This window comes from Balaenoptera physalus (genome assembly GCF_965194825.1).
Source record: "Balaenoptera physalus genome assembly, chromosome: 16".
Classification (NCBI taxonomy): Eukaryota; Metazoa; Chordata; class Mammalia; order Artiodactyla; family Balaenopteridae; genus Balaenoptera; species Balaenoptera physalus.
Window position 1 is genome coordinate 91,676,617 of NC_138898.1, and position 13,703 is coordinate 91,690,319.

General features: G+C 58.4%; 1 protein-coding gene across 7 annotated transcripts in view; it reads left to right on the top strand.

The window, feature by feature from the left end:
• The window catches only part of MAD1L1 (mitotic arrest deficient 1 like 1), a 331,750-nt gene that overhangs the window by 205,504 nt on the left and 112,543 nt on the right, over positions 1–13,703 (top strand). For 6 of the 7 annotated variants that reach the window (XM_082430575.1, XM_082430571.1, XM_082430573.1 and 3 more), the window contains one exon: positions 9,609–9,665. In XM_082430575.1, coding sequence (XP_082286701.1) covers positions 9,609–9,665 — 57 coding nt within the window. Of the gene's footprint in view, positions 1–9,608; positions 9,666–10,069; positions 10,196–13,703 lie in introns of those variants that run through there. The other variant, XM_082430577.1, reaches the window with a different exon arrangement.

The following is a 13,703-nucleotide window of genomic DNA, read 5'->3' on the forward strand; positions in this document are numbered from 1 at the left end:
CGGATCTGTGTTAAGACAGAGGACCTGAGATCCCCATCTTTGAGGCTGGGGGTTACCCTGGGACCAGCCTCAGTGTTCTGGACTTGAGTCCAGTGTTCTGGACTTGGGCCATCCCAGCGAGGCCATCCATCGGGGGTGGGTTCTTGCTCTCCACATGTCCTGCACAGCAGGCCCCCGTAGGGGAGGGAGCCCCCCAAGTCCCTCCCCCTTGAATTCCCCCCGAGAGCCCCGCCCAGGCCTGAGCTGCTGTTCATGGAAAGGATCAAGCACAGAGGGGGCTGCAGCAGGGCGTTCCCGGGCCAGGCCAACTGGGCACTGTCCCCTGGCCTTTTTGGAGCGTCTGCAGGCAGCTGAAGAAAGGCTGACTGACTCCAAGTGTTGGAACCCCCCATCACCTTTGGAAAGTGGAGGTTCTGGTTGGATTCGTTGTGCCCTGTGGGTCAGGCCTGGGTCTGCTCCTGTTGAGGGCTGTACACCTCCCGGCCTCCACCAGGTGGCAGCAGACAAAGCCGGCCGGTCCTGCTCCCTGGTTCAGGCCCCACCAGGGTGGGATGCGGACTGTACTGAGGGACCCCGGACAGGACGGGGGCTTCTCCTCAGCCTTGGTTCTTTTTCCTGCACATCACCAAGACCCCTTCTCGTCTCCTTCCAGCCCTCTGGGAACCTGTACTGGGACAAGGATGTCCTTCCCCTCCCTCCTGCTTCCCTACCCCCCAGCCATCCGCTGACCTGATCTGTACCGGGCACCGCCAAGCGTAGGCCCCCAGGAGCCCCCCGCCCAATTAGGAGCCACTGGGACCTGGAGCTGGGTGGCCCTGGGTTGGCCCCGAGCTGAGGGAGCTTGGCTGGGAGAAGCTGCCTCCGTGGGGGATGGGGGCAGCCAGCCGCCCGGTGCCGGATGAGGATGAGGGGTCCTGGGTGGGCTGGGCTGGCGGGATCCGCAGAGAGCCTCCTACAGGAAGGACCCTGTGCCCGAGTTCATGTCCGTGCTGGCGCTGCTGGAGCAGAGGGGCCTTTGCTGTCAGGCTTGGCTCTAGGGTTAGGACTGAGCGTGGAGTATGAGGGGACGTGTGGGCCTTCCAGCTTTCCAGAGAGCTCTGCCCTCGTTCTCTTGTCAGTGGTGCGCACTGTCCTCTTAGAGCTCGGACCGCTCACGGCCACCTCGCTGTCCACTCGAGGACAGAGGGCTGGGGCCGGGTCTCCAGGACCCAAGGGGTTTCTCCCAGCACTCGGTAGCGTCACAGAAGTGACAGGTGCAGGGAGACACGTACACGGCAGAAGGCTTTTCTCTACGGTGTCTGGAGGGTGGGAGGCAGTATGGTGTAGAAGGGGAGAAATTGGGGAAATGGGAAACATTGGGAAAATTGGGAAATATTCGCCTCATTCCTGAGCGTTGCAGCCAGCGGCCCCGTCACCCCATCAGCGAGCTCCCTGGATTCGCCCAGCCGGGCCGTCGGGGGGCTGCGCCACGGTAGTGTCTCAGCTGTTCTCACGTGGGCCTGGAGGGGGGCTCCCCGAGCACCTTGGAGGGTGTGCAGCCCTGACGGGGGCGCCCACCTCCCATCAGCGCCTGCCTCCAGCCCCCGCTGGCCCTGGGATCCCCGGGGGGGGAGCGGGGGGGGGGTTCCTGTGGGGGGCCCTCTGGTGGCCGCTGGCAGCTCCCCTGGACTTGGTCTCATCCCAGGGGGAGGTCTGGGTTAGGGAGAATGTGACCCGAACATGAGGAGCTAAGCCCATTAGTGAAGAACAGGAAGGGGTTCAGGAAGGGGGCTGGCGGGGGTGGGGGGAGGAGCCCCGGGCGAAGTGGGTGTGAAGGCGGTGCCCGCTGTGCCCAGAACCGCGAGGCCAGTGATGGGCCGTGTGGAGGGAGCCCTGCGAGTGCTCCTCCACCGCTCACCCCCCGCCCCCCGTCCCCGTCCCCCGTCCCCTTGTGTGACTGGCCCCGTCTCCTCGCTCCACAAGGCCCGGTGGGCGTGCTCAGCCCTCCGGCCGAGGGTGGGTGGCAGAGGCCTGGCTGTGGGCACTGCCCTGGCCGTCGTGATGACTGTGGTCGTCCTCTCCATGGACCAGGAGGAGGGTGAGCACTGGAGGCCTTTCTGGAAGGACTGGGCTCAGACGGGAGGCGGGAGACCCAGCCAGGTGGCAGCCATGGGCTGTGGGGCAGGCGTGCTCCGTGTGTGGTTTGCCGGTCCTTCTCCCAGGAGATCCCAGGAGAGGGGTTGGCAGAGCCTCCTTTAAGGCGAGTCACAAAACCCAGATGCTGGCCTGACCTGCCTTCAGTCCCAGCAGTTTCCTGGTAGAGCCGAGAGCTTCTGTGCAGCTCCGGGTGGAGCGCTGGGTGAACGGGGGGCGGGGGGCGGGGGGAGGAGCGGGCGGATGGTTTCTCTCCATGCACGTGAGGCTCTGGGGCAGCCGGGGAGTTCCCGGCCCAGACACGCTTCCCATCTCCAGCCTGACCCCTTTGGGGGGGCACCGAGGCTCTCTGAGCCCTGTCTCACCCCTCTGAGGCCCTGAGCAGCCGGGGAGAGGCCTGCGGCTCAGGAGGCTGGAGCCTGGATGCCGGGGTTTGGGCAGGACAGGCCCCTGTGCCGTCCCTTGTGGGTCTGCTCCTACGGCCCCAAGGGAGGGGACAGGCTCGGAGGCGCCTGGCTTTGACCTCACCCTCCAGGTCAGAGTGGCTCCACGCAGAGCCGAGGCGTGCAGGGCGGGGCTGGTGTCCTTCAGGCAGTTTTCCTCTTCTTGTTTTATTAAACAGTAACATTTCACATCTCAGAGGCTCAGAGAACGACCCACACTTGGAGACTTTGGAAGCTGCTTCAAGCTCCCTGACAGAAGTTTATTAGTTGAGCATCACATATTGACAGATGGTAGGAAGTTATGTAACTTTATAGAACCCGTTTGTTACGGGTTCCTCAGAGCCTCCAGGCGACTCATCCGTCCTCAGGCTGCGATGCAAGCACCGTTTGGGGGCGCACGGCCGTGCAGATGAGAGCAGAGCACTGCTCGCAGCCCCTCGGTCCCCGTTTTGTTCCACTGTCTTGGGGGGCCACCGGGAGCAGCCAGGTGCGTGCAGGGAAGACATCCCCACAGCCCCCGGGCCTGACGGTGTAGACGTATTAGCGTCCCTCGCCCACCCGAGAGAGCGCTGGCCTGGGGGGCAGGGTCGGGGCACCCTGGGGTCTGGGTGCCTGGTGGAGGTGGGGGCCCCTGTCCCCGCCCCTCCTCCACCCCACCCAGCCCTTCTTTCTCCCTCCAGCCTTCTTCCCCTTCCTTCCGTATTTCTTTCTGTTCTCTCTTTGTGTTTGTCTGTTTCTGTCTTTGCCCTGCTCTGTCCTCTCACCTCCACTGCCCCCTTCTCCTCCTTGGCCTCTCTCCACCTCGTCGCTCACCCCCAAGCTCCTGTTTCTTTTCACGCAGAGGTCAGCAGGCTTTGTCTGTAAAGGGCCAGACAGTAAGTACTGTGGGCTGTGTGGCCACGTGGTCTTGATCACGGCTGCTCAGCTCTGCGGCTGTATAGCTCAGTAGCAGCCGTGGGCCATCAGTAGATGGTGGGTGTGGCTCTGTGCCAGTGAAACGATAAAACCGGTGGTCGGCTGGATTTGTGTGCAGGCTGTAGTTGCCAGCCCCCTCTTCTAGCTCTTTTCTGGGACCCCGGGACCCTGCTGCTTGACGTGAGAGCTGCCGCGCCTGCCCCATGGGGCCTGGCCAGCCCCCGGGGTGCCCACGGCAGGCGCCCTCTCACAGGTACAGGGGGCGTGCTGCTCTGTCGGCCCCACCTTTCACTTGCTGGGGAAGGAGTGGGACCCACAGATGTGGGCACAGGGAATTTGAAAAACACATCCACTTCTTAGAGAGGCATTACATTTCGCCCATTTAGCTTAATCAGTCCGTTCTAATGGGAAACATGCTTTGATTCTGGCAAAAACATCTCAGTACCACCAACCAGAAGTGTTGAGATTGGGAGGATCCCAGTAGCCCGACTCTGGTGCCATTTTGCACGGATTTTATTTATTCCATTTAATAAAGTGGCTGCAGAAGTCGGTAGCATACGTCATGAATCCTCCTCTGTCGACAGGGCTATAAATATGCAGCTCATGCCACCTTGATTCAAGATATCAGCCTGATTTGTTTTTCTAATTTATTTAATTAGAACAGATTATGGTGCTGCTGGCTGCATGGAGGTCTGTGGAAAATCCCAATTTCAGATTGCAGCAGTAATTTCTGACTCCCAGCTTAGGAAAAGATGGACATCATACTACTCTCTCTCCTTCTGCTCCTCCCGGACTTCTGTGAGGGCTCACGTCACAGCGTTTCTGTCACTGTCCCCTGGCCGTGGGGGGCTTGGCTTCAGGAAGAACAGCAGCTTTTGAACCCTACGTTGTTCACCAGATCCAGATTTTTTTCGTACTTGTGAAAGTGTTTAGTGCTCCCCTTATATAAGGAACTTGAGATGACTCTCCTGTAAAAAAAGCACAGATGAAACAAACTGGAAAATCTTGAGACAGAGTTACAAGATGAGCAACATGCTAAAGAGAAATGGAAAACAGAAAGGAGGCAAACAGGGAGAAAATAATACCAGAGACCCGGGCTCTGGGACTCCTCTGCGGTTGGACACGGATCTGACGTGCAGAGGCCACAGGCAATGGGCGAGGGCCACGTTCTATTTTTAGTTGTTTGAGGACCCTCCATACTCTTTCCCGTAGTGGCCGCACCAGCTTACATTCGCGCCATCAGTGCACAACACATTCTCCAACACTTGATGTCTGTTGTTGTTTTGATAATACCCATCCTAACAGGTGTGAGGTGATACCTCACTGTGGTTGTGATTTGCATTTCCCTGATGGTTAGTGATGTTGAGCATCTTTTCATTTATCTGTTGGCCGTTTTTATTCTTTGGAAAAACTTCTGTTCAGATCCTTTCACCATTTCTTAATTGGCTTTTGGTTTTTTTTAACCATTCAGTTGTATGAGTTCCTTATATATGTTGGATATTAACTCCTTGATGCATGGTTTGCAAATATTTTCTCCCATGCCGTAGGTCACTTTTCATTTTGTTGTTTCCTTTGCTGTGCAGAAGCTTTTTAGTTTGTTTTTTCTATTTCTGTCAAAAATGCCAGTGGAATCTTGATAGAGATTACATTGCATCTGCAGCTTGCTTTGGGTTGTATGGACAGTGTAACAGTATTAATTCTTCCAGTCCGTGAACATAGAATGTCTTTCCACTTATTTATGTCGTTTTCAATGTCTGCTATCAATGTCTTTTGAGTATATAGATCTTTTACCTCCTTGGTTAAATTTATTCCTAAGTATTTTATTGTTCCTTGATGCTGTCGTAAATGGGACTGTTTAGTTTCTTTTTCAGATGGTTCATTATTAGCGTATAGAAATGCAACTTATTTTTGTATGTTGATATTATATACTGCAACTTTACTGAATTTGTTCATTAATGCTAACAGATTTCTGGTGGAGTTTTTAGGATTTTCTATAAATAAGATCGTAACGTCTGCAAAGAGACAGTTTTACTTCTTCCTTTCCTGTTTGGATGCCTTCTGTTTCCTTTTCTTGTCTGATTGCTGTGGCCAGGACTTCCAGAACTATGTTGGATACGAGTGGTGAGAGTGGGCAACCTTGCCTTGTTCCTGATCTTAGAAGAAAAGCTTGCAGCTTCTCACTGTTGAATATGACATTAGCTACGGGCTTTATTATGGTGAAGTACATTCCTTTGGTACCTAATTAATTTTTGTCATGAAAGGATATTAAGTTTTGTCAGATGCTTTTTCTGCATCTGTTGAGATAATCACGTTATTTTTATGCTTCATTCTGTTAACATGGTGTATCGCGTCGACTGATTTGTGGATGTTGAGCCATCCTTGCACCCCTGGGATAAATCCCACTTGATCACGGTGTATGATCTTTTTAATGTGCTGTTGAATTCAGTTTGCTAGTATTTTGCTGAGGATTTTTGCGTCTGTGTTCATCAGGGATATTGGCCGGTGGGTTTTTTGGGTTTTGTCTTTTTTTTTTTTTTTTCTCATGTAGCATCCTTGTCTGACTTTGGTATCAGGGTAATGCTAGGCTTGTAAAATGAGTTTGGAAGTGTTCCCTTCTCTTCGATTTTTTTGGAAGAGTTTGCGAAGGATTGGTATTAATACTTTTTAAAATGTTTGGTAAAGTTCACCAGTGAAGCCATGTGGTCCTGGGCCTTTCTTTGTAGGGAGGTTTTTGGTTTTCTTTTTTAACTGATTAATTCTTCTTACTCTTTACTGGTCTGTTCATATTTTCTGTTTTTTTAATATTCATTTTTGATTATTTGTGTATTTCTAGGAGTTTCTTTCTTTTAGGTTGTCCAGTTTTTTGGTGTATAATGTTGATCACAGTAGTTCTTGAGTCTTTGTGTTTTTATGGTATCCTTTGTGATGTTTTCTCTTTCATTTATGACTATTTATTTGAGCCTTATCTTTTTTCTTAATTAGTTTAGCTAAAGGTTTGTCAATTTTGCTTATCTTTGAAAAAAAAACAGCTCCTAGTTTTGTTGATCTGTTCTGTTCGGGTACGTGGGCGGTTGTCTAAATCCACGTTCTGTGAGGGGATAACAGCTGAAAACTGCTCCTTCACCTGGTGACGCTCCCAGCCCAGACCTCTGTTCCAGGTCACACGGCTGGAATGCAGAGACATTGGGATTGATCTCTGTTGTCTGGCTTCACCCCTGCAGTGATGCCTGAGTGGCCAGGAGGGCTTGTAAAGACAGATCTGCTGGGTCCTCCCCAGTTCTGGGGGCGTGGGGGGCTGAAACGTTGCACTTCCCACAAGTTCCCAGGGGGTGTTGCAGCTGTGGTCCTAGGCCCACCACCTGCAGGGTAACCACGCTAGCTGTTAAAGCCAGGACGGGGTCCAGGTCCGCTGTGGAAGTGCCACTGTGGCCCTGTGAGCACCGGTGGGGCCTGGCGTGCTCTGGGTCTGGGAGAGGTATCGGCTGCTTCAGCTGCATAGGTGGGTTCTGAGGGGCGAAGGCCTCCGTCCTGCAGGCTGCCCTGGAGCCAGGACCGCCCGGCAGAGCCATGGCTCCAGGCCGAGCCCGGCACATGCACTGCCTGCCTGCTTACGTGCCGACGTGCTCTGCGGCCACGGGGAGCGTGGCTCACTCCTGCCTTCAGGCTGATGTCCATGTGGGGAGGCGCCCTCTCTGCCCCTCGGGGGGCTGCCGCCAGGTGGAAGCTATGTGTCTATGGGCCGCTGCCTGGACGGGCCCCTGTCGACCGGCCGGCTTCCTCGCCTCTTTTTTCTTTAAACTTTGTCACAAGCCTGTGTGTGAAGTGGAGCCGAAAGGCCGGGGGCCTGAGACTCTGGTCTCGTTCTGTCCATGAGACCTGCAACCTTGGGCTCTGCGGCCTCCCGTCCTGCCTGCATCCGGCTGCAGGGACGGCTTCTCCCCTGCGCCTGGGCTCCTGCGCTGGCGGGTGCTGGGCAGCAGGTCTCACTCGGAGATGAAAGTGGCCACGCGAGGTCTCAGTGCCCCCTTCACTGGTCACACGTGGTGCGTGGGCCGGGGGCTCGCGCCTGGGGTCTGGCAGGAGTGCGACGCCCCCGGACGGCCTGACGCAGCCCTGCGGTCACTGGTCCCCTTCCGCCTGCTCCGGGGTGCGCTGCCCCTGGGACGGCCGGTGCCCTTCCTCCTGTGCGCGCCGCACCACGTGCCTGCCCTCCCAGCTCCACTGCAGCCAGCCCGGCCAGGGCGGGGACGTACGCGTGGGGGACCGCGCCCCCCGAGGCTGTTCCAGGAGGCCTCGGTCACGCGAGCAGCGTGAGGAGCGGCTGACGGTCAGTCTGACGCGGCCCACGGCCCCGCCAGCCCGCTGCTCCCTGGTGTCCCCGCTGCAGGCTGAGCCCCCCGTTGAAGGCTCGCCCCGCAGGGTCCCCGTCGTCGCCGCCGCCGCAGGCTCCTGAGTGCAGAGTGCGCACCAGGTGGGCGGCCGCCGCGTCCTCGCTCTCCTCCCCCAGGTGAGGCGACGCCCACACCCAGTGCCGGGCGTCCGAGGGGCGCGTGTGGACCGCGGCTGCCCCGGCCCTCCGACACTGGGCGCTGTCGGCCTTTAATTTCCCGCGTGACTGAGCCGCGGAGCGGCTTCGCGGGCGCGTCTTCCCTGGCGAGGCCTCCGCTCACACCGTCTCTCTCCTGCGCTCCGTCCTGCCGCCCAGCCTGCCGGTTCCGCCCGCAGCCCGAGGGCGCGTGCGCGGTGGGGGGGGGGGGGGGCGGGGCGTGAGCCATGCGGTGGGGGCCACGCCTCCCCGTTTCCTTCCCTCTGATCCGAGCCCTGGGCTGCCTGCCGGTCGTGGATGCCGCGAAACCACTGTTTCAGGGGTTTTGTCTGGTTTTCTGGTTGGTTCAGGAGGGAGGGTAAATGCAGCGCCCGTTGCTTCGTCTTGTCCCCGGAGAAGGCTTCCCGGAGCCCGGGGGGCTGCGGGGGCCTGGGTCTCGTCTCTCCCGCACAGAGGCTGTGCTCTGTTCACGTCCCCTCTGAGCCTCTCTCCAGAGCTTTGTGTGAACGGCGGGAAGTCACGTTTCAGGGCGCCCACGCTGCAGGCTTGCGGCTCATGGGTGGGGCGGCCCCTCGGCACGGCCCGTTCCCGCCGCCCACCCTCGTCTTCTGCTCCCGGAGACCCCCTGCATGGGCTCTTACGGGGCCCCTTCCCCGGCGCAGAGCCTCTCCTGGGTGCTGCCAGGTGCCCTGCACCCCTGGTCAGGGAGCTCCCACTTCCCGGCGGAGCTGAGGTGGCAGTGCTCCCGCCCTGGCTTTGCCCTGAGGAACGTCTTGTCACCGCCCCGTGCAGGGGCTCCTCCGCGGCCAGCTGCCCGTCCCCATCCAGCCTCGTAGTCGTGCCTCCGTCCTTCGGAGGCCTGCCCGTCTGCCTGCTGGGCTCTGTCGTGGCTCCCCTCCGCCGCCCCAGCCGAGGGCCCTCCTGCACCCTTAGGGTCTCGGCGCGGAGGCCGTCGTGGGCGTCGCTGACAGCCCTGCTGTCTGAGCGTCTGCTTCCTTTATGTAGCAGAGCCGCCCTCCCTTTGTTCCTCCTGGTTTGTCGTCCTGGGTGGTAGCACGGGTGTACTTCAAATGTCCTTTATTATTGAAGTATGACGCACACACACACACACACACACAGACGCACACGTCGGAAGTGTCAGCTTGATGAATCTCACACGGATGGAGACACGAGCGTCACCAGCCCCCACTGTTCCCCATTACCTCATACTGTAGTCCTCTGGATAGAGGTGGCTTCTGCCGGCTCGTTGCGGCTCTATGACTGTGTCCCACCCCCGCTGTCCTGGTCCCCTGTTGGGGAGTGCTGTAGTTGGTCAGTGCCTGCCTCCTGGACTGTGGCCCGGTCCCCGGCCTCACCAGGGGCACTAAAACTCCAGCCCGAATCTCTCTCACCTTCAGGCGGCGGGCTTGGGGTGGACTTGGCGAGTTACCATGTTCCTGCTGCCCCTCTTTCCAAACAGTGGGAATTCGGGGTCTCCCTCGGCAGCAGTGGATGTGGCAGAGATGGGGGAGGTGTGGTCGCTTCGGCCCCAGGAGAAAGCCCACTGACCCACTTTCTGTCTTGTCTTGAAGGCTCAGCTGTCACAGGCCCTGGAGGAGCTGGGAGGCCAGAAACAAAGAGCCGACATGGTGAGTCTCTGAGGTACACGCCTGGCTGGTGGCCCTTGTGGCCAAAGGGAAGCTCAGGGCCTGGGTACCTTAGAGCGTCGGGACCTGACCTGCAGGCACAGGCGTGTGGCCCCCTCACCGTGGTCCAGGCCGCACACCCACCCCCTCCACCCCTGGCACAGACTGCGGGGTCCCCCCAGCCGGCTCTAAGGTGGGGACGGCGGCGCACGTTCTGCTCAGGTCACAGCCACACGACACGCTGACCCCACCCTGATGCCCCGGGCCCTGCGGCGCGTGCACACTCGGCACAGGGCTGTCCAGCCTCGCGTGGCTACTTTGCAGCACGTTTGCTTCTCTGCTGTCCCTGCGGGCTGACTTCTGATGTCAGATCACGTCCGCCCCGCCCTCCGTGCAGCCGGGGGAGCCCTCACCTGGGCGCGTGCAGACACGGCCCCGGAACCCTGGCTGGCGCCCCAGTATCTGGAGGCTCCTTACCACCCACTGGGGGACAGAGGGACGCGGCTTTCCGGCATCCCCATCCTGTACAAACCGTGAGCCGCTCTGGCCCTGGTCTGGGCGCTGAGGGGATGAAGCCCCCGGGCACAGGAGGGCCACGGGTGTCGGGAGGGTAGGGGCATCTGCACACGTCGTCGGGTTGGGGGCACCTGGGACGCTGCCGTGGGCACTGGGACTGGCGGCTGGCGTCAGGCTCCTGTCTCGGTGTCGGCGCCGCCCAGCCCCGCCTCTCCTGGGCGTGCACAGTGGGGAGGACCACCGGGTGGAAGAGACGCACCGCTGCTGCGACCCTCACTGTCGGGCGGGGCCCACTCGTGAGGCGGGGGGCCAGGGGCTGGGCGAGGAGTCGGGGGTGGGGTGGGATGGGAGGATCGCGGAGCGTGGGTTCAGGGGAAGCGTGGGGGTCTGAGAGGCAGTTGGACATTGGGCTGTGGGGCCTTTTGGGGGTCCGGAGTCCCCGAGTCAAGGCCGGGAAGCACCTGGGTGTTCCCGGTGGGTAGGTACCCAGCGGGCCAAGCCCTGCCCGGCTGCTCCAGCCCCAGGCATCTGTCCTGGGGGGCAGTTCCACTCAGAGGCAGAGAAGGACATGTCCAGCGAGGGACCCTAGGTCACGTGTGTAAGGGCAGCCGTGAGAGGAGCCGACAGCTTCCCGGTGATGGAATTTCATCAGTGAGCCTCCGAGAGCTGTTTCCTGGGGCAGCAGGGGCGTGTCTGGGCCTGCAGAAGTCCTAGAGGTGGGAAGGCGGCTTGCCTGCAGTGCTGGCTGAGGGAGGGCTCTAGTGACAGGTGACCTAGCGGGAGCATCCGCAGGGAGGGGCGCCTGGGGCAGCGAGAGCGCAGCTGCCTGGCCTCCAGACCCCGGTGGGAGTGGGGGAGGGGTTTGGGGGGGAGAGTGCTTCCTTCTCGTCCACCGACTTTGCCGCCCTGGGGGTTGGGTGGGGTGGGGTGTCCTTGAAGCCTGACGCATCCTCTTGACGAGGTCCTGAGGACCCGGTGTTCTGTGTCTCCTGCGTCGCCCCCTTGGTGCTGGCCTGAGTTGGCATGTGCCCTCGGGCCATGTTTCCGTGATGTGCACGAGGCAGGAGGAGGTGCAGGTGAAGCCGCGTGGGCACCTGATGCCCGCGGCCTCAAGGCTGAGAAGTGAGGATGCCTCGGCCCTTCCCCGGCCCTGGGGCTTGTGGGTAGGAGCCGGTGCCTCCCGGGCAAGAGGGAGGACAGACCCTGCTGCGCTTGGCCACTGGCTCCGGCCCTCAGGCCAGGGTGGGCGCTGAGCTGAAGAGGCCGCTGCACCTCCTCACGGGGCACCCGAGGGCCGCGGGGCCGCGGGGCTGTGTGCCTTCCAGCCTGTGCTTTTTCTTAGTTTCAACCCATATAGTTTCCGTTCCTTGTGTGAAGCACCCAGGGGTTTTGAAATCCTGGCGCCTGGTCCCTCCTCTAGACCGATTAAGTTAGAACTGGTGGGGGGGCCCGGGCAGGGGTGTTATTTCATGTCTTCCTGGGCAAGTCTGATGTCAGCCAGGGTGGAGAGCCTGCGGTAGGCCTGGTGCCCCCAAACTCGGCGCAAGACCCCTCCCCCAGGCCACTGGGGGACCTTGGGGACGGTGCTCCATGGGGAGCTTTGGAGGAAATGTGCCTTGTCCCAGGGGTACTGACCGCGCAGAGGCGGGCAGTAGTGCGGGGCCTGGCTCTTGCCTGAGCTGACTCTCGGCCGTGCCCAGAGATGAGGTGCTGGCCGCCCTCGTGTGCACAAGCCAGGCGCTGTGGGCCCCTCACACTGGTTCTTTCACGCTTGCTTTTGGATCCGGGCTGTAGCTGTCTCCTCAGACAGGTTTTTAATCTCTGCCTTTTTTTTTTTTTTTAAACGTCTTTATTGGAGTATAATTGCTCTACAATGGTGTGTTAGTTTCTGCTTTATAACAAAGTGAATCAGCTATACATATGCATATATACCCACATCTTCTCCTTCTTGCGTCTCCCTCCCACACTCCTTATCCCACCCCTCTAGGTGGTCACAAAGCACCGAGCTGATCTCCCTGTGCTATGCGGCTGCTTCCCGCTAGCTATCTATTTTACATTTGGTAGTGTAGGTATGTCCATGCCACTCTCTCGCTTCGTCCCAGTTTACCCTTCCCCCTCCCCGTGTCCTCAGGTTCATTCTCTAGGTCTGATCTCTGCCTTTGATTGTCTAATCTTTAGCTTATTTCGTGTTGTTTATTTCACTTTCCTCTTCTTTTTCTGAGTTAAAGGGAAAATGAGAAATGGCGGTGCCGGGGGCCCAGGAGTGCAGGTGGGCCGCACTCAGTCCAGGAGCTTGTGTGAGCCTCTGCTCTCCCTCCCGAACTGGTTCCAGGGGGGTCCTGCTGCCCCCGAGGAGATAAAGGCTAGGCAGGCTGGTGCAGGGGTTGGCAGCTGGGAGCCTGACAGGTCCGTAGTCAAGCCCTCAGGGAGTGAGATTACCCAGAAAATGCATGCATTTGCTTAGGGGGAGGTTTCTGCTCTCATGTAAACCCCTGAGGGGATGGAGAAATAAGAGATTGAAGAGGGGGACAGTGGCCCAGAGTGCATTGTGCGCTGCTGACTGTAACCCCAGGCCCTCTGTCCAGGACAGCTGGGAACGTGGCCCCGGCTCCTGTACCATCTCTCCCACACGCAGCTCCTGACCTGCTGTTTTCTGGCCGAGAGTCAGTTCACTAGGTAGGAGAGGAGAGAGAAAAAAACAATTTAAGCATCTTTAGCTAATTGCAGATGACAAAACAAAGATAGTCTGACTTTTTGTTAATAATTAGCAAACCCGTGCTAAGTAGTGTGAGCACAATTCATGTTTTTTTCTTTAAATGCAATTGATATCACAAGGAAAGATGTCCCTGGCTGTAGTTGTATTGTTGACACGCCTTGCCCTAATTAGGTCAGGCCGGCCATGGCTGGAGAAAGGAGTTTTTTGATTCTTTTTTTTTTAAAACTAAACATGCTCTTTTTTCTTTTCTTTTTAAAATTAATTAATTTATTTATTTATGGCTGCGTTGGGTCTTCGTTGCTGCGCGCGGGCTTTCTCTAGTTGTGGTGAGCAGGGGCTGCTCTTGGTTGCCGTGTGCGGGCTTCTTATTGCGGTGGATCCTCTTGTTGCAGATCACGGGCTCTAGGCGCACGGACTTCAGTAGTTGTGGCTCACGGGCTTCAGTAGTTGAGGCTCATAGGCTCAGGCTCTAGGCACGAGGGCTCAGTAGTTGTGGCTCACGGGCTCAGTAGTCGTGACTCACGGGCTCTAGGTGCAGGGGCTTCAGTAGTTGTGGCTCGTGGGCTCTAGAACGCAGGTTCAGTAGTTGTGGCTCAGGCTCAGTAGTCGTGACTCACGGGCTCTAGGTGCAGGGGCTTCAGTAGTTGTGGCTCGTGGGCTCTAGAACGCAGGCTCAGTAGTTGTGGCTCAGGCTCAGTAGTTGTGACTCATGGGCTCTAAGTGCAGGGGCTTCAGTAGTTGTGGCTCGTGGGCTCTAGAACGCAGGCTCAGTAGTTGTGGCTTAGGCTCAGTAGTTGTGACTCATGGGC